This window comes from Sinocyclocheilus grahami, unplaced genomic scaffold (genome assembly GCF_001515645.1).
Source record: "Sinocyclocheilus grahami isolate Dianchi unplaced genomic scaffold, SAMN03320097.WGS_v1.1 scaffold2750.1, whole genome shotgun sequence".
NCBI lineage: Eukaryota > Metazoa > Chordata > Actinopteri > Cypriniformes > Cyprinidae > Sinocyclocheilus > Sinocyclocheilus grahami.
This window is the reverse complement of record NW_015507928.1, coordinates 16,605-36,169: the sequence shown is the minus strand read 5'-3', so window position 1 is coordinate 36,169 and position 19,565 is coordinate 16,605. Positions and strand designations below refer to the sequence as shown.

General features: G+C 37.8%; 3 protein-coding genes across 3 annotated transcripts in view; all 3 read left to right on the top strand.

Moving 5' to 3' along the window:
* The first annotated feature begins 8 nt into the window (after nt 1–8).
* LOC107575603 (heterogeneous nuclear ribonucleoprotein U-like protein 1) lies at nt 9–1,489 on the top strand. The gene is made up of 2 exons (XM_016261960.1): nt 9–87; nt 415–1,489. Exons 1-2 carry the CDS (start codon nt 73–75, stop codon nt 646–648), a joined length of 249 nt encoding a protein of 82 aa, XP_016117446.1. The 5' UTR covers nt 9–72; the 3' UTR covers nt 649–1,489.
* An 83-nt stretch (nt 1,490–1,572) lies between these two features.
* Nucleotides 1,573–4,588, top strand: LOC107575605 (integumentary mucin C.1-like). The gene is made up of 4 exons (XM_016261961.1): nt 1,573–1,629; nt 2,387–2,565; nt 2,663–2,842; nt 3,606–4,588. Exons 2-4 carry the CDS (start codon nt 2,438–2,440, stop codon nt 3,859–3,861), a joined length of 564 nt encoding a protein of 187 aa, XP_016117447.1. The 5' UTR covers nt 1,573–1,629; nt 2,387–2,437; the 3' UTR covers nt 3,862–4,588.
* Nucleotides 4,589–8,982: 4,394 nt separating this feature from the next.
* Nucleotides 8,983–19,565, top strand: part of LOC107575606 (uncharacterized) — a 17,000-nt gene continuing 6,417 nt past the window's right edge. Inside the window, exons 1-2 of the mRNA XM_016261962.1 lie at nt 8,983–9,097; nt 13,420–14,831. Of these exons, the coding sequence (XP_016117448.1) occupies nt 9,069–9,097; nt 13,420–14,831 (1,441 nt within the window). The 5' untranslated portion in view covers nt 8,983–9,068. The remainder of the gene's footprint in view (nt 9,098–13,419; nt 14,832–19,565) is intronic.

Here is a 19,565-nt window from a genome sequence, read left to right as displayed (position 1 = left end):
ACCACCTGGGCCATAAAACATGCTAAAGAGAACCCTGACAAGAAGCACAACATCCTGGGCACAAATGCTATCATGGAGAAAATGAAGGTATGGCTCCTGGACATAATCCCTGTTGTTATGGCAGCTGTGCATAGTAAAACCCACTAGGAAAGTTTGGTAGTCTTTAAAGAACCACCGCTACAGCCATACACATTCAGACAGACATTTTTGGCAAGGCGTGGGCAACTCTGGCCCTTGATGTCTACCGTCCTTCAAAATTTGAACTTCTACCTAATCAAACACACCTGTCTGTAATTTTCTAATAATCCTCAAGACCTTGATTGTTCAGGCCACACGCCAGTGAGTCGATTTGAAAACATGTAATTATTCCAATCAAAGTCTGTACACTAAAGTTCATCGTTCCGTTTCAATCAGGTCATGGGACTTCGTCGTCAGCGCAACTATGCCGGACGCTGGGACATCCTTATTCAGCAGGCCACGCAGTGTCTCAACAGGCTCATCCAGATTGCTGCCCGCAAGAAACGCAACTACATCCTGGATCAGGTACTGCCATACTTGCCTTCCTCTGCGCTGTCCTCACAGCTAAAGCCCTTCCCCTTCCTTCTCAACCCTCCCCCCAAAAAAAACACATCCACTTCTGCTCACTGATGCACATGTTCATTAATGCACTTCTGCTCTCTCTGTAGCATTTGTTAGCCTATTGTTCTCCTGAAGACTTGTTTTTCCAGTCCTTATTTCTTTGTCCTGAACATGTTGCTGAATTATAATTTGTTTTGTTTTGCTTAAATGTAAAAAAAATTTGAGCAGGGAAAGAATACAGTGTAGTATGTTGTCGCAATGAATATTTTTGACTTTATGTATTGCCTTGTTGTAAAAAGATCTTTGCCACACTGTACAAGTAGTCCATGACATTAGTAAGATGTTGAAAAACAAGTAATCACTGCCTGGTGAGTAAGAAAACAACTTCTGTTGCTATGGTAACTGTAAAGAAAACGAGAACTTTTCATTAGATAAACTTGGAACTTTACTTGAATGTTGTGTTTAAAAATGAATGGCAGGTAAGTGGAAAAACTAACCTGCTTGAAGTTTACAGGTGGACAGTTCCAGAGGTTGTAAGGTAGGTAAGGTCATGGACATGCTAATGGGTCCCTAAGGAGTCTGTGAGTATAAACGGGTAGGTACTAAATGTTTGTCCGTGTCGGGCACGCTGGTCTATTGAACAACGGGTAAATGAAGGTAAGGAAGGGGACCCAGGCAGTGCATGACACTGAAATACAGAAGTGAGGGTTATTTACATTCTTCAGAAGTTTGAAATGAGTTCCTTGTAGTCAGAGCAATATGTACCAGCAGATAATGTGTTAAAATCTGTCATTGATGTTTGGAAGTGGTTGATGTACTTACAGTTTAAGCATGACCAAATGTTTGGTTAGTTTAAAGGGGTCATATGATTTTGCTAAAAAGAACATTATTTGGTGTAATGAAAAATGTGTTTATGCGGTTTAAGGTTAAAAAAACTAATTTTTTTCCACATACTGTACATTATTGTTTTTCCTTTATGCGCCGCCTTTCTGAAACGCGCAGGTGGATACCAGAACCGGGGCGGCTCTGGAGGTGGAGGCTACCGAGGAGGTAAGAATCCTAAATTTGCTAGTTTTGTGCTTTTTCAAGTTTGGGGCAGTAAATTATTATTATTAGTAGTAGTAGTATTAATATATTTAGCGATTTATTTATTTAGCTAAGACACATTAAAAAGTGACAGTAAAGACATTTATAATGTTAAAAGATAAATAAATTAATTTATAAAAAATAAATAGGCTATTTATTTCAAATTAATGCTGTTCTTTTGAACTTTCTATTCATGTAGGAGTCCTGGGGGTAAAAAAGCCCTACTTTCATGGCACATTGTGGACTTGCTTTCTCATTTCATACAAACACAACTGTCACCATTTTGCATATCAGTTATTGATTGTACAGAAAATTATCTCAGAGTATTTGGTATTAATATAACTGCAGTATTGTTGCAGTGTTTGTATAGGCCGATTTATTTTAAACATTATAATGGTCTATTGTTTGTTTGTTTGTTTTTGTTTTTTGTGAGAGCTTTAAGACAATATTCAGGTTAAATTATAAAGTAATTCCAACTCAATATTTCATGTCCACATATTTGTATATGGTGAGTAGCCGTGTAATAATCGGGATCATGTACAGTCGGGTTTGTCAGCCAGCAAAGAAAACCCCTTCAGTGTGTTAGGTTATTTTGATCACCCTGTCTGGGTTTATTTTGCAATTAATGATCAGCTTGTACATCTATTCCATATTTCTTGTTCTACGTTGGTGGTTAGATTCTGCCTACAAGTTGTTGATAATCACTCAACTAATTCATTAGGATACAACCGTGGAGGCTACAACCAGAATCGCTGGGGAAATAACTACAGGGATGGAGGCTCAGGAGGCCGTGGTGGATACAACCGCACCCAGCAATCTGGAGGCAGTTACAACCACAACCGCCAGGGCTCCTACAACAAGAGTAGCTCTGGATCAACTGGAAGCTACAGCCAAGCACAGGTATTAAGACTGGGCTTACATTATCCAACAATCAGCTTGTGAAACCAACAGGACTTGAAATCATTGCTTACATTTTATTTATTTATTTTTTTTCTAGCCTCAGGCTTACAATCAAGGCTACAACCAAGGCTACAACCAGAGCAACTACAACCAAGGGTACAACTATGGCAACTACAGTCAATACCCAGGATACAGCCAGAGCTACAGTCAAACTCCCGCTCCCACAGGACAGACCTACAACGAGCAGCAGCAGAGCTACAATCAACAGTACCAGCAGGTGAGGAAACTGAATACAGTCACCAGGGTCTGAAATCAAATTCTCCATTAAGGGGCAATATTAGCTTAACTTGATTTAAATTATTTGTTTTATCTTTTATGTCAAATATTTCAATTTAACCCATTACTTCAATCATTTAGAATACATCAAACAAAAGCTGTCTTTATACTGCAGTTAGAACAGAAGCTGCATCTTGCATTGCATTTATGTTTATTTACACAGACTGTTTAATGCTGGCATACATATAAACATTTAAAACCGGAACTCAGAGGGTAGGGCTGCAATTTTATGACAAAAGTCATCATATTGCAGATTATTGCTTTTGCTAATAAAGATTAAAAATTATTGTTGATGGCATGTGATAATCTGGCTACAATGACAAAACAAGCTAAGAACCTTTATGAATTAGTTTTTTTATGCATTAGAAAATTAAGACTTTGTTTGTATTTTAGTAAACGGTTATTCAAATTGGGAATACATTATATACAAGCAAAGAACATCTAAACACCTCTGATTGGCCACTGCATTTATAAACTACAGAAACGTGTGTGATTGGTTATAATGCTCAATGCTGCAAAAAACACCTAAAACGAAATCTGATGCAATGTAAGCAGATTTAGATATAATGCCACAGTTATGTTTAATCATGACAGCTGTGATAGATTTAGTTTAGTAATTTTACAGTGGCATTTTTGTCCCCTTATCTTGAATGCATGTGCATGTATTGCATGTATTTTTATACATTGTACGTTACTTCCCCCAGTATGCTCAGCAGTGGCAACAGTACTACCAGAACCAGAGCCAGTGGAACCAGTACTATAACCAATACGGCAATTACGGCAACTACAACCAGCAGGGCAGCCAGGGCACCCAGGGAACACAGTAGTAGCATCGCAGGTGTTTCAGACAGCCCATTCCCTAAACAGCATTCCTCATGCCTTTTTTGTGTTACCCAGTCTTACCCTTTTTTGCCTGCTCTCTGTAAACGTTTATTCGCTCCCTATTTATACCACTCTTAAAGGTAACCACATTTGTGTGGCCCTCCATTGCTCTGTTTGAGTTTTGGTGACAAGTATCCCTTTTTTGCTCTTCTACTAAATTTTTGTTTACATACAGCTTGATCTTTTTTTCCTCTGTGTACTTGTAGATGAGAGGTTCGACATTTGAATTTAGTAATGTGTGGTTTAGTCCGCTGCAAACAGCTCACACACTATGATGTGGAGAAAAAGGTGAACATTTATTGAGAAAGCTTTGCACGCTTCGATTTACATCTGATGTATAGAGCGAGAGAGAGGCAATGTGTTTCTGTGTTCCATTAGGTTTACCACTGATTTTATTTGTTTTTATCTTGTAAGATTAAAGAACCACATTTTGCGGTAGATGGTTATGGGTATTGTTCTGTATATGATCATATGCCTGTATGTACACATCGATGTAAGACCATGTAACACTTTTGTCCAGGTACATCATATTGGAAATTTTAATAACCTAAATCTTGAATAACAATTTTCTGATGTCTCAAGCCTGTGAAGGTTAGCATTTTGCTTTTTATATAGCATTTTTAAAATACTCTGATTGGTCTGATGCACATCTATTCCCATATTGCAGATTAGTAATGATCCAAACTAGTTCCTTGTGTGGATATGTTATTACCTTGTGTCTTGTCTGTAAAGCAGTATCTGCATATGGTTTTGTGTCAAATCAAAACACAATATTTTGTATTTGAGAATATAATCAGAAGAAACATCCTGTGTTCTTGTCTAAATTAATAACATGTGAAACCTGAAACAACATGTGAGCACAGTAAGTAACTGCAAATATTGCAACTTAAACTTGTCACTGGGGTAGTATGACAATTACCTTTAAGATCTTTATTATATATCTCGGTTATTAATTATGCATGTGAAAATATAAATTAATTGTGCATAGTTACAATATGTAAAATGCTAGCTGTGAAGTTGAGATAAAAAGAGTCAACCATTTTATTCCAGAAATGTTTAAATCTTATTTCCACCACATGATGCTAACAAGACATTATACTTTTCAAATCACAGTATTCTACTTTGATGCATGTGTTTTAACATATGGACAGGGTTAGTATACAAATTTACAAGGAAGACTTTAACAGGGTTTTTAAATCAAGAGCTAAAACACTCATTGGTCGAGTCAGATTATTATGGGCCAATCATCCAGCCATACTTCTTTGTTAATTCAGGTCTCCTTTATCATTTAATATGCAAACAAATGTGTCTATACAAAATGTTTTACTACCCCAACATTTAAATGGATAGTTCGTCCAAAACTAAAAATTGTCATCTATTACTCACCTTCATGTCGTTCCAAACCCACACAAGTCTTTCGTTCATCTTTGAAGCAATTAATGATACTATTAATTATATTTCTGTCCCTCCATTGAAAGTTCATGCCACCAACAATACAATGCAGAACAAACCTCATTGGTTTTCAAATATCAAGCACGTCTGAGCTTCTGTTTACCATAGTTTATATGCTTTATTTATGTGCGATTATCAATATTTATGTGAATAAAAGCCTAAATTGAATCTGTTCATCACATAAAATGATCATGTCTCTTCAGAAGACTTGGATTTAATCGCTAAATTAATAGAGCTCTTTTACAATGTCTTTATGAACTTTTTGAAGCGTCAAAGTTTTGCTGAAATGGACTTTCAGTGGAGGCAAAGAAATCTCATGTTTCATTAAAAATATCTTCATTTGTGTTTTGAAGATGATTGAATGTCTAATAGGTTTGGAACAGCATGAGGGTGGTTAAATTATGACAGAAGTTTCATTTTTGTGTGAACTAGCCCTTTAATATGTCAGAAGTCCACCTATAGACCTTATCCAGGGTAATGCCATATTTTATTTTTGACAGGAATGAAAAAAAATAGCATTAAAATCGGGGTAGAAAATGGCATTTTAATCATAAATTATAAGAGTGCACCTCAGGAAACAATAAAAATGTCCCCATTAAGATAGGACAGCCATTGCTAATGAATTAATCTCAATTAATACTTTATTTTGGTTCATTTAAAAAAACATGACAAGTGTGGGTGCATATAGGTTTGGATATACTGGCTTGTGAAAGACTAGTGAGATGGACCTCACTAGTCAAATAATAAGGCTCATAAATTCGCTCATCATTTATTCACCCTCATGCCATCCTAGATGTATATTACTTTCTTTATGCAGATGAACACAAACAGATTTTTAGAAAAAGAATCCATCTTTGTGAGTCCATGTAATGAAAGTGTGAAATTAGAATGATTTCTGAAGGGTCATGTAACACTGAAGACTGGAGTAATGGCTGCTGAAAATTCAGCTTTGCTATCACAGGATTACATTTTAAAATATATAAAAATAGAAAACAGTTCTTTTAAAATGAAATAATATTTCACAGTATTACTGTTTTTTACTAAACAGTAATAATGCAATTATTCCAAACGTTTGCCTGTCCGTTCAATTTCGCGAGAGCTAAAAAAATAAAATTCCATCTGAAAGTTGTGGCTTGTGGTCAGTGGTGGTCTTTTTCAACTTTTGATTTCATATCTAGAGAAATTAGTATTATAGTAATTAAATATTTGCTTAGTTATCACCAAAGCTCTCTGTATTCTTTTTTTTGATCCTCAGATAATGCTGCCTCAGAAGCCTGTCTGAAATCAGTTTCAGGTGGTAGGCTACCTTTGAGCGCAAACACTACCTACAATGTTACTGGCAGATAGGCAACAAGTCAACAGCCTAATCTTTCTGTCACTTCTGAAATCACACACTCTCTGAGTTGCACACTTATTTTGATTAAGTAATTACTTGTAACCATTAGAAAGTATGTTCTATAAAGTATACATTGAATCCACACATACTACTTTGACCATGTTTTTTTTATTTATCTTTTATTTTACCAGGATAGTTCCATTGAGATGCAAATCTCTTCTTCCAGGGAGTCCTGGCCAAAATGGCAGCACAAAAGTTTCACAATAAAACAATTACAAACCCATAAAACAAACAGAATGTTGCCCTACATTCAGATTATTACAAATATGTGACAAAAAAAACAACAACAACAATTTACTCATAGCAAGTACATGTTTCCTTTAGAGTAGACCATAAAAGTTTTTTTTTTTAATGTAAAGAGGAGAGTGTTTCCAGCATAATAACATTGTTGTCATTGTCATGTGACCTGTGTCAGTTGTGTCGCTTCACTGTCATTCGCAAATTGTTGACTGGGTGCACACTTCAAAATCTCGCCCGTTGTAGTAGGTCATACGGGAACTTTTTCACCTACTGTTTATGAATGTGAATTCAAATATACTTTTCTTTTCACATACTGTTATTTACTTACTATATTGTGGGGAAGTATGCAGTTTTGGACGCTGCCTACTTTTATTAGATCAAGTTGCAATGGATCAAACCATTTAGAATTGTTTGGAGGGGAATACTGACTGATTGACAGCATACTCATTGAGGAAATATACTTAAACCTTTTTTTCTTTCTTTTTTTCATTTTAACTGATGGCTCATTTTATCTGGCATTATCATTTTGGGAAAGGGGGCACTTGTTAAGAAGGTTGCTGAGCCCCACTGTTTTCAACCCCACTCTAGCGGTGTAGGCAAAGTCACTAAACTAGTCACTCAACTCTTCCTACTAGTGATGAGAAGTTCGGCTCTTTTGGCTCGGCTCCCTTAGAAGAGCCGGCTCTTACGGCTCCCAAATGGCTCTTTATTTAGGATCACTCATCCTTCTAATTTAGGCCAATTTAGCAATTCTGAATGGTTTGTGTGTTGGTAAGCTATTTTTATTTAGTGTTTTCATAAAAGCCTTATTTTTATGCAATTTTTCGGCTGAAGATTCGGCTCTCCCCGATGGGAGTCGGCTCTTCCCGTTCGCTACAAAGAATCGTATGGCGGCAATTCTATGCCATTAATAACCGAGCGCACCACTGATGCTGGCGCGCGCCGTAAAGCAATTCCGCGAGAGGAAAACAGATTTACACGCGAGGAAACAGGAGCCCGCGTATTCTGAACCATTTGGCTTTCCATACCCGTGAGCTCATTTCAAACCCTCGCGCGCGAACACTTTCATTTTTGTCAGTCGTGCGGAGCTTGCTGTTGTAATTGTAACCTCAAATGTCATTGGTTATTCCTCTTTTCCGGAAGTCAGTTTTGGACGCCTGTTATAAGATGATTTATAATTCTCTTGACTTAAGACATGGCACCAGTGGACCAGATACATGTGAGTTATCTTTTCATTTGCTTGTTTTATTCATTTATTTTGTCTTTATTTAATGTAATTTAATGCATTGTTCATAGAGTGGATCTTTTTCAGATACTTTATTAATAGGAAGTCTTCGGTTTACTAATGATTGCAGTCTTCTGATGATAAGAGATACACATATGAACCCTTTTTAAAGACTGTAATGATGCACGCACACACACACACACACACACAGGCTATATATAAAGCTATAGGAATGACAGTAAAGTTTTCAAAACGTTTTATCTTTAATCTTGTAAATAGATACATCGTAATATTTGAAGGTTTGTTTAGTCTGTGTTCCTATAAAACACAGGTTTCACCATGTATGCATTTGATTTACAGTGTTACTAGTCATCTGCTATCAAAATCAGTCCATTCACGATGATGTATATGAACATTGATTCCTTTTTATGGAAAAGAAGCTTGTAATACATTCAGTTCCAATGTATTTATTTGTGTTCTTTTTGTTGCATTATTCTTTTTTCCTTTGTATTTGCAGGTCGTGTACTTGAATGCAGCGAATAACAACCGCCCAGTTCAGGAAAGTAAAAGCATTTGAATTTTATTTCTGGAAATGTATTGTATTTTTTTCTTCTTTAAAACAGGGTCAAGGGAGACCAAGGAGTGGAGGATGCACAGATTGCCAGGTTCATGAACAAGGGGAAAAGTGTCCTTAATTAAAGGTTTTGAAATGAGCTCGCGGGCTCCCGTTTCCTCGCGGAATTGCTTTACGGCGCGGGCCAGCATCAGTGGTGCGCTCGGTTATTAATGGCATAGAATTGCCGCCATAGAATCGGCTCTTAGAGCCGGCTCGTTCGCGAACAACACGTCACTACTTCCTACATTTGTAGTGTTTACAGGTGTAATCTCACCTGTCCTGAGCTGAAGAAGCTTCAAACGCGTTTGATAACACTTCTCCAAAACGTCCTGCTCCGTTGGTATTTTCATGATTTGATGTTTACTGAAGATGGACACAAAATGAGGTGGGTTTTTGTTGTTGTTAGTGTTGAATTAAATGCTTTGGGAATGATATGCACCATGGAAACAAGCACAGACACAAGGCACCTGTGAAAAAAAGTTGTTAAACCTGTTTTTCAGACAATCTGACATTTACACACTGAAATTATTATGAATGTGTTTTTATTTCTTTTTTTCTTTTCTTTTCTTATAACGTTAAGTGATTACACAAGCTTCCATATGTCCGCGGTCTTTATTTCTGCATAGGCATGTTAATTCTGAACGCGGATTCATTTAAAATAGAATAGCAACATAATGGGCCCTATCATACACCCGGCGGCGACTCAATTGTTTTTTGTTCGTTCAGCCAGACGCAGTTGTTATTTTCACGCCCAGCGCTACGTTGTTTAAATAGCTAAATCATTTGCGCCCGTTTGTGCACCCATGGGCGTGCTGGTCTGAAAACAAGGTGTGTTCAGGTGCATTGCTGGCACGTTGCTATTTTGAGGCAACTGAAAATGATTGCGCCATTGACCAACTGAAACCTGGTCTACCTGGTCATCTTCGGAACACAAATTAAGATATTTTTGATGAATTCTGAGAGCTGACCCTCCCATAGGTTTACGTGCTACGTTTCTGGACCTTGATTGTGGTAATTACATTGCTGTCTATGCGAGGGTCCGAGAGCTCTTAGAATTCATCAAAAATATCTTCATTTGTGTTCCGACCATGTGACATCAGCGGTTCAACCGTAATTTTACAAAGCTACGAGAATACTTTTTGTACGCAAAGAAAACCGAAATAACGACTTTTTTCAACAATTCGTCTCCTCCGCGTCACCCTGCTGCCATTTTGGAGAATATCCACTGAACGCAAACAGTGTATGGTATTCTGTGTCAGCTGCGTCACGCGGATACTTTGTTTTCATTCAAATCAAAGCGCAAACAACATAGAAAACTTTTCCACATGACGCAGCTGACACAGAACAGCAAACACTTTTTACGTTCAGTGGATATTCTCCAAAATGGCACCAGGGTGACGCGGAGGAGACAAACTGTTGAATAAAGTCGTTATTTTTGTATTCTTTGCGTACAAAAAGTATTTGACAAGTAAATTACGGTTGAACCGCTGATGTCACATGGATTATTTTACCGATCTCCTTGCTACGTTTCTGGACCTTGATCGTGTTACTTACATTGCTGTCTATGGGAGTTTCAGAGAGCTCTTAGAATTCATCAAAAATATCTTCATTTGTGTTCCGAAGATGAACGGAGGTCTTACGGGTTTAGAACGACACGAGGGTGAGTTTTAGAGTGGTGGAACTATGATGTCACTTTGTAGGCAAAAACCCGGAAGCGAGTTAGCATTTTAGCACTTCCGGTTCCATCGTCCCAGAGTCAATGGGTTTTTTTGAATGGGAGTTTGGTTAACTCCCCTAAAATAAGGTCCGTGGTTCACACAAGCTCAAGATACTTTCACGTTTTATTCTACAACATAAAACACACCAGTTACACCCTACTCTGATTTTGTTAAAAACCGTTACATTTCTTAAAATAGACGGTTGCTAACAAGTTGCTAAATGGGACTACACTACAGGTGCTGTCGGAGACATTAAACGTCATCAAGCCGAACAGTTTATCATTTTACAGTACTTTCCAATCGTAGTGTATAATTTATAGTTACAATTGTAGAACAACCAATTAATAGTTAACCCGCATTTTATATTGTTGTTCGACCATGTTTTTTGGCTTTGCACACAACACAAGTCTTCAGATGGAAGATGCTCGTTTGATCGCTTTCCTACTGATGTGGAGACTCTAGGTTCGTACCATAAGGTAAACTCATATGATTATTCCATGTAAACACCACATTTACCGGCTTAGTCGCAGTGAAAGTGAAACTTTAACGATGCATAGTGCTTAAAGCCACGTAATACAATAAAAATAAAATTGTGTACCCACCCTAACAAAAGAATAGCTGAAATGTGGTACTTTATTCACTAAAATAAGTTTAATCTTACCATAACCAAAAACTCGCTCACTCTGCTGTTATTTAATGATTAAATGCACTAGAATTTTATTAAATAGTACGTGGAGACACGTTTTTAATTAAAATATTCATATTAATCATGGATTTGAAATGTACAGAAATACGTGCTTTCATATGTCTTTTAGTTATGATTATTTCATTTATTCATTTATTACTAATGTCTCATTTCAGTTTTAATTTGGCTGTAGTTTTGTATTTATTCCAGTTTATATGAAAAGGTTCATGTAGCGTGGATTAAAATGCATATACAGAGTAAATCCTTTTCACTGAACGTGTTAAAAATAAGTTTGAAAAAGTTGTGGGAAGCATGCTGGTGGTTACGTCGAAGGCAAGTGACCGTGGAGGTGTAGTTCGTTTATAGCCTAAGTTTAGCTTTTAAGTTCTGGCGCTTTTATTTAGTCATCAAAATTCATAAAAGTTATATTATTTTGTGAAGGTTATCTTGATGGACAAAACGTGTAAGTTTCATGAACTATGATTGAACACAGAGCTTATTTTTTGCGATAATCCAAAAGCCTATGGAAAAATCCCATTGGCTTTTTGTCGAGGGAACCAATGCGATGCTAACAGCCGATCCGCCTACAGAGTGACGTCATAGTTCCCCCACTCTATTAATGACAGAATTTTCATTTTTGGGTGAACTATCCCTTTAAGATTCTCTACTGTTTAGAATGCGTGGCAAACGTCTCCCAAGATGCTGGGGTGAGTGGGGTCACACATGACAGTCAGCGGCTGTTTGCGGATTGGTTGGCAGTCCGAATGTCGGCAGATATTTATTTTTTTAATAAATCATTTAAAATTTAAATTACATTTTAAATGAACAAATATTGTAAGTAAACAACAATATACCAAGTTTAGAAAAACATTTTTATTAAGACTATAAAAAATTTATTCTACATCTATTTTTAGGTGTAGCCATCCTAACCCCTAACCCAGCAACACCCGTGGCTACGCCACTGGTTACTAGCAAAAGTGGATTTGGACAAAAGACTGTACCCAAGACGTGTCACTTGTATAGTTTTGAATGGGGAAAAATGCTACGCTTAATATGGCCACTCTATTGCAGGAAGCATCACTGCAGCTGCCGTTGGAAGCGTCCCGGTTGCTATAGAAACAGTCAGCCTTCTGAGACCTGCGCTTAGGACTGCGCATGCGCACTGACTGATCTAGCCTGAAAAACTATGCTTTTTAAAACGCTATTTGAGCAAAAGAAACTACATTTATGACACAGTTGTTGTCAGATTTCATTGGTGATTTCAAATATTAAATTTAATCGTAAGCTTAGTTGACAGTTTGGGAGAATTTAATGTTTCCCCATACAAAGTGATAGGAGCTGCACTTGCATGCCCGAGAGGCGTTTCAGAGATGGCCGCCGAGTGACGTGTGACTTGCCTTAAAGGGACTTTGATTCGGACACGCCCTAAGTGCGCCATGCGCTTCAGACCATGCCCTTAGATCATTAAAATAAGGCCCTGTGTCAGTAAAGCATATATATAGTGATATATATGTTGATTTTTGGGGTAAAATAATATTACCTCAGTAAAAACAACATTCTAATCAATTTTCACCTCTGTGTGTGTGTGTTTAAATGCCTGTGGTATCTGTATGCTCACACGTGAGCATGCATGAAATTAATTACTCCAGGAAACAGAAAAACTGGAAAAACTGCTCTTCAAGTTTACAGCACTGGAAATTTATTTTGTGCTTTAATACATGGTTTACACCATGTGTACACTGCGACATACTGCAACAACATCAAGCATAGCGTTAGTTCTGGCAGATCACGTTAGTCAGGCTCACATCAGCTGACTCTCAGCTGATCCCCATCTACCTATGGGAATACGACACCTATCTAAGCATTCATATATAAGGTCCCTCAGTATTATCAGCAGTTTTCGCATTGCTCAATAGCTAATTACCCTCCTCCATCCCCAGCTCCTCCTCTGTCAGTCGGGATTCAGCCTTCTGATTCTCCTTGAGTCAGACTAATTCTAAAATGTGTACATAACATGATTGAACTTGAACAATATCTGCAATACATTTATGTTAGTTCTGTTCTGTTTACCCTGGGGGGGTACCCTTGGGGGTTATTGCAGCTCTCCCTGCTCTCATCCAGGCTAGGCTGCATGGAGGCGCAGGGAGTTCTTGCCCAGAACAGAACCATACCGCCAATCCAAACTGTATGCTAATTGTCAATCATCTTTGACGATAGTGGTCCTGACAGAAACTACAGTCCGTGACTCATACAAATAGAATGTGTTTAAATCATTATTTCATCAGCTTCTTCTTCTGTTTTCAGTCTTGAAGGTACCTTAAAAACCAAACTGCTTCTGCAGGAGTGCCATTTTACTTGGTCTCTAAGAGAAGAAGAAGACTTTCTTCTCTATGATTTACTGAATCGTCTTGAGGAACAGATTCAGTTGGAATCTGACGAGGCAAGAATAACACGAGCTTACAGCAGCATTGGATTTGTTCAGTATCTCTATGGCTACCAGCAGGAAGCACTCGTAAGTCTGCAGAAATCAGTGCAGCTTGCAAAAGAACACTACAAAGACAGTGATGAAGTTCTTATTGTTACCTATGGAGACCTTGCCTGGTTGCATTATCATATGAATGAATTCTCTATATGTGAAGATTACTTGAGAGAGTTAGAGAGGATCCGCAGAAAATTTTCTGAAGGATTCACTTATACTGTTGAGGTGCTCCGAGAAAAGGGTTGGACTTTTCTTAAATTCTCTTACAAATACTACAATGCTGCAAAGGAATGCTTTAGACAGGCCCTTGAAATGAACCCAGATGACAGTGATTTAAATGCAGGCTATGCTATTGCAATGTACCGCACAACAAAAGACACCTCTGACTCTTCAAACTCGCAAACAATAAAACAGCTTGAAAGAGCTGTAAAGCTAAATCCAGATGATGCTGTTCTGTTAGTGTTTCTAGCCTTGAGAATGCAGCATAACGAAGATGATCGGAAGAAACCCGAAACTGCACTGAAGAAGGTGATTATGGCACTGATGATGTCCCCTGAAAACCCACACGTCATAAGATACATAGCAAAATTTTGCCGCCAATTAGGAAACATGGACACTGCCATTACTCTACTGGAAGAAGCCCTGCAGTCTACCCCAAACTCAGCCTTTATACACCATCAACTGGCTCTGTGTTACAAAAGCACAAAAATATTCCTGGAAAAAAAATATAGGACACAAGGTAAAGCAGGGTTTGATTTTGAAGAATCGAATGAAAAACAGCAATACCTGGATCAGTGCATCGAGCATCTGGAAAAGGCAGTTTCCCTAAAGCCTTCTTTCGTTATTGCCGCGGCAGATTTAGCACTGCACTACGGACAACGTGGTAATTTTGAGGAAGCTGAGATATTTTTTGAGAAAGCATTTAAAATGGCGAATAATGAAAAGCATTACTTGCCAAACGTTCATTGTTTATATGGCAAATACCAGCTCTATACCAGAAGATCTGAAGAACTGGCCATCCATCATTTCATGCAAGGCCTGAGGCTGCAGCCGAAATCAGAGCAAGGCAAGGTGTGTGAGGAGAAACTGAAAACAGTGATTGACCATCGTATTAATAGGTTGAAAAACCCAGATGGCATGGTGTGTAGCATACAGGGATTCATTCATGAAGTGAAGGGTGAAAAACTCAAGGCTGAAGAGTTTTATGAGAGAGCCCTAACAAATGGACTCCATTTCGGTAAATGCAATTTTTTATTTGTCATTCTTTATTTCATTTTTTTTATATTGGATAGAAATATAAATGAATATTTGATATTAATGTTGGATTACTTGAAATACACTGGTCACAAAAATGTATTTGTCCCATAGGTTAACAGTGTCACACAATTAAGGCAAATGTCATTAAATATGTAATTGACAAAATATTTCTCTAAAATTTTGGATAATTTTGGAGTTGAACTATTTAATAATGTATTAATGGGTTTAGTAAACATTATATAATTAATTATATATTAATATATATCACAGAGTTTTGTTATTGTAGGGGAATTTACATTTAAAGGGGTCATATGATGCATTTTCAATTTTTCCTTCCTCTTTGGAGTGTTACAAGCTCTTGGTGCATAAAGAAGATCTGTAAAGTTGCAAAGACTAAAGTCTCAAATCCAAAGAGATATTCTTTATAAAAGTTAAGAGTCAGCCACACCTACCTAAAACAGCTCGTTCTAACACGCCCCCACATACCTACGTCACTATCTGGGAAGATTTGCATAACGCCACCCAAATGTTCACGCAAAGAAAGAAGGCGTAACTTTTATTCTCGCCGTAGTATTGTTGTTGCCGCCGCCGCCGCCATGTCGTGAAGGCGCTGTGTGCTTCGTTGTGAAAGCGAAACTACTTTGTTTGGCCTTCCAAAAGAGGACGATATCTGCTTCGTCATGTCTGGAGCTGATCTGTGCTGGTCGCTGAGGAAATACTTCAACTTTGCGCTGTCGATCGCCGGATCGGCTTTCACCGTGGACGAAGCGGAGTCCAGCCCGGGGTCGTCACATGTGGTTGCCGCAGGCATCACAATATGGTAAGGGACGTAAAATTTCCGTCACATGCTTGAGGAATTCGGCCAATCACAACACACTGGACCCCATATGGTTCACAAAAATCTTCTTAAGAATTAAGTTGAGAAATTTCTTAAGATTAATTCCAAGAACTTCGTAAGAATTTTCTTAAGGGCAATTCTTGAAAAATTCTGACGAAGTTCTCAAATAAGTTAAGAACATCTGACTAAAATACTGACTGAAGAACATTATCTGACTCATTGATAAATGCACACTTCAAGGATAGTCTTATTGCTCTTCCTGCAGATTACCCGAAAAATCATGATAAGCGTGCACATTATTTTCGCCGCGACCAGCTTGACTGGCGTTTGGATTCGCGTTTTTAATGCGCCTTGTTTTTTAACTGTTACTTTTAAAGAGCCTGTCTCAACTGCAGCAATCTGTTTCATTAGGGGCCAAGCACCGAAGGTGCGTAGGCACCAATGGAAACCGTTAGTTTTCTTCTTCTTCTTCTTCTTCATTATTATTAATAATAATAATTATATTAATAATAATAATAATATTATTATTAATAATAATTGTTATAATAATATAAATAATAATTATAATATTATTATTATTATATTATAATTAAATATCATTATTAATGTATCCGTTGGCGATCCTATTCTTCTTCTTCCGTTTCTTCTTCCTCTCTTGAGTCTATGGCAGCCCATAGAAATGCTTGTGGGAAAGTTGTGAAATTTGGCACACTGATCGAGGACAGTCTCAACATTAAAGGGTTCGTTCACCCAAAAATAAAGATTCTGTCATTAATTACTCATCCTCATGTCGTTTCAAACCCGTAAGACCTTTGTTCATCTTCGGAACACAAATTAAGATATTTTTGATGGAATCTGAGAGCTGTCTGACCCTCCCATAGACAGCAATACAACTGAAATGTTCGTAAGTCCAGAAACGTAGCAAGGAGATCTGTAAAATAATCCATGTGACATCAGGGGTTCAACTGTAATTTTACGAAGCTACGAGAAGAATTTTTGTGCGGCAAAAAAAACCAAAACGACTTTATTCAACAATTCGTCTCCTCCGCGTCACCCTGGTGCCATTTTGGAGAATATCAGCTGGATGTAAACAACTTATGCTGTTCTGTGTCAGCTGCGTCACACGGATACTCTGTTTTCGCTCAGATCAAATCACAACAATGTAGGAAACCGATCCGGCGTGACACAGAATGTTCAGTTTTGGGTGAACTATCCCTTTAACCATAGCAAGTTTGGAGTCTCTAACTCAAATTCTCTAGCGCCACCACCATAAACTCATGTTTATGCTAATACTTTTTGAACCATTAGGCACAGAAGGAAAATTCCTTTGCTTATGCTGAGTCGAATGAACACCGAAATTCAAAAGTTGCAAAGTTTATTTTTTTCGCTATTTTTAATTGTTAAAAAAACTTTTGAAATCGTTCTAGACCGTTTGTCTGATTCTCACCAAAATTGGCTCAGATGATCTTCAGACCATGTTGGCAAAAAGGTGTGGAATTCAAGTTGATTAGTCAAACCGTTCTCGAATAACGCACGAACGAATTTGATTGTGAATTGGTGGGTTTTTGTTAAATGTGAGCCAAAATCATCACAATTAAAAGAACCAAAGTCTTAAACTACTTCAGTCTGTGTGCATTGAATTTATTTAATACACGAGTTTCACAATTTGAGTTGAATTACTGAAATAAATGATCTTTTCCATGACATTCTAATTTATTGAGATGCACCTGTAACTTCTGAATGGTTTGGCCAACCATCTCTTTAGATTAGGTGCAGCAAGCCGAGTCAAATGACAGCCAAATTTCCCATGTCAGCCATTTTGAGCGTCGGCCATTTAGAATTTTGTAGTAAAATGCTATATTTTACGAATGCATTGATGTATCATTACGAAACTGATAGAGGACAGTATAATCATTAACCACAGCAAATTTGGAGTCTCTAACTCAAACTCTCTAGCGCCACCACTTGTCCAAAATTTCACTCACGTTTATGCTAATAACTTTTGAACCATAAGGTCTAGAATGAAAATAATTTTTTCCTCTGGAAAAAATAAAAAATTCATAAGGTCTATTTTTTCGCTATTTTTAATAGTTCGAAAAACCTACTTTTTCCTTATAACTTCTCTATGGTTTGGCCAAAAATCACAAAACTCTAACTGGTCTCTTTAGATTCAGTGCAGCATGCGGAGTCGAACCATATCCAATTTTCCCATATCAGCCATTTAGGGCATCAGACATTTTGAAATTTGTACTAAAATGCTGTATTTTATAAACGCATTAGCGTATCGTTACGAAACTTGGTATGGGTCATCAGCACGAAGCCCTGAAGTAAAAGTGAGAAGTTTCGAACCAGCGCCACTTAGTGGTAAAATCAAATATTCACATGCTTAATACGAAGTTTTGTATACAAGTGTAATAACAGTAGTGGAACAGTGAACAGTGTCCTGTAGACGGGGTGTATTTAACTTTCTTATTTAGGCTACTTTCTTGTTTAACTGTATTATTTCTTTGATATTTATTTTAGTGTTTTGCAGGCTGCGTATTCACTGGCGGAAGTGCTAAAATAAACACGAGCTGATGAGTTAAATCGGGTGTGTTAGAGATGAGTGAGACAGTGCTGGGCTGATCCAGGACAGTTTTGAAAACCATTTCAGAGACATGTTCTTAAATGTGACTCATATAAAATATATTACATGTTATGCACAGTTTTATGGCAGCTTTAATCGCCTTTTTGGTAACTTCATGACTTAACTGACCACTGCATTGCATGCACGTAGCTTTGATATGAAAGGATACAGGCTACAGCGCGCGCCGGCGCCTTTGTGCGTGCAATTGAAGAGCACGCGCTGACAGCACAGTACCGTTTCCGCGCTCGTTTGACTCGCACCAGGCACCGAAGTGAAGAGGAGCGCGCGTCTGAAACGTCTCCCGTTCTCAGTCGTTCTGCGACTGAATAAATGCACTTCTTGTCAAGAGAAAAAGTGAAGCAGCAGTTGTGAGTGGGGTGGCCTACCCTAGCCCCGCCCCTGCGTTAATTGCGTTAAATATTTTTAACGCGTTAAACTGAAAAAAGAATCGCCTGCGTTAACGCGCTAATTTTGACACCACTAATATATATATAATTTATTTACCACCATTACCACCGCCACAGCCCTAGTATCAGTGCATTCTCTTAAAGTGACAGCACTTTCTTAATGTTAATCAAACCGCATCGACACCGAAATCTCACTGCTCTTGATTGAATAACGTTTGTAACTTTAATAAGGATTAAAGGGGTCATATGATACGATTTCAAGTTTTCCTTTCTCTTTGGATTGTTACAAGCTCTTGGTGCATAAAGAAGATCTGTAAAGTTGCAAAGACTAAAGTCTTAAATCCAAAGAGATATTCTTTATAAAAGTTAAGGGTCAATCACGCCTACCTGAAACGCCTCGTTCTAACACGCCCCCACATATCTACGTCACTATGTGGAAATATTAGCATAATGCTGCCCAAATGTGCACGCAAAGAAAGAAGGCGTGGTTTCAGGAACAGCTGTAGTGTTGATGTAGCCATGTCAGGGAGACGGTGTGTGCACTTTATTTGGTCTTCCGGAAGTAGATGCAATGAGGAATCATTGGTTAAGATTTATTTACAACAGAACAGCACAACCCAGATGTTCGAATTTGTGCAACGCATTTTATGGACGACAGTTTTTTGAACCTAGAAGAGTACAAGGCTGGCTGTGAAGTTGGCCAAAAGGCCATTTCTAAAAAAAAATTTTTTAAAAAAGGGTAAATTCCAACTTTGCTGTGACAATCTGGCGCTTCTAAATCAGCGACTGTAAGTATGTTTTGTTATTAGTTTAAGTATTTGCTGTTGGCTGTTCAAATGCGGA

Excerpts from the sequence above, each read along its gene's own strand:
- LOC107575605 (XM_016261961.1), top strand. The coding sequence starts at position 2,438 with ATGGAGGCTCAGGAGGCCGTGGTGGATACAACCGCACCCAGCAATCTG. Across the intron at positions 2,566-2,662 it reads GAAGCTACAGCCAAGCACAG|CCTCAGGCTTACAATCAAGG; the intron begins GTATTAAGACTG and ends TTTTTTTTCTAG. Across the intron at positions 2,843-3,605 it reads ACAATCAACAGTACCAGCAG|TATGCTCAGCAGTGGCAACA; the intron begins GTGAGGAAACTG and ends TACTTCCCCCAG.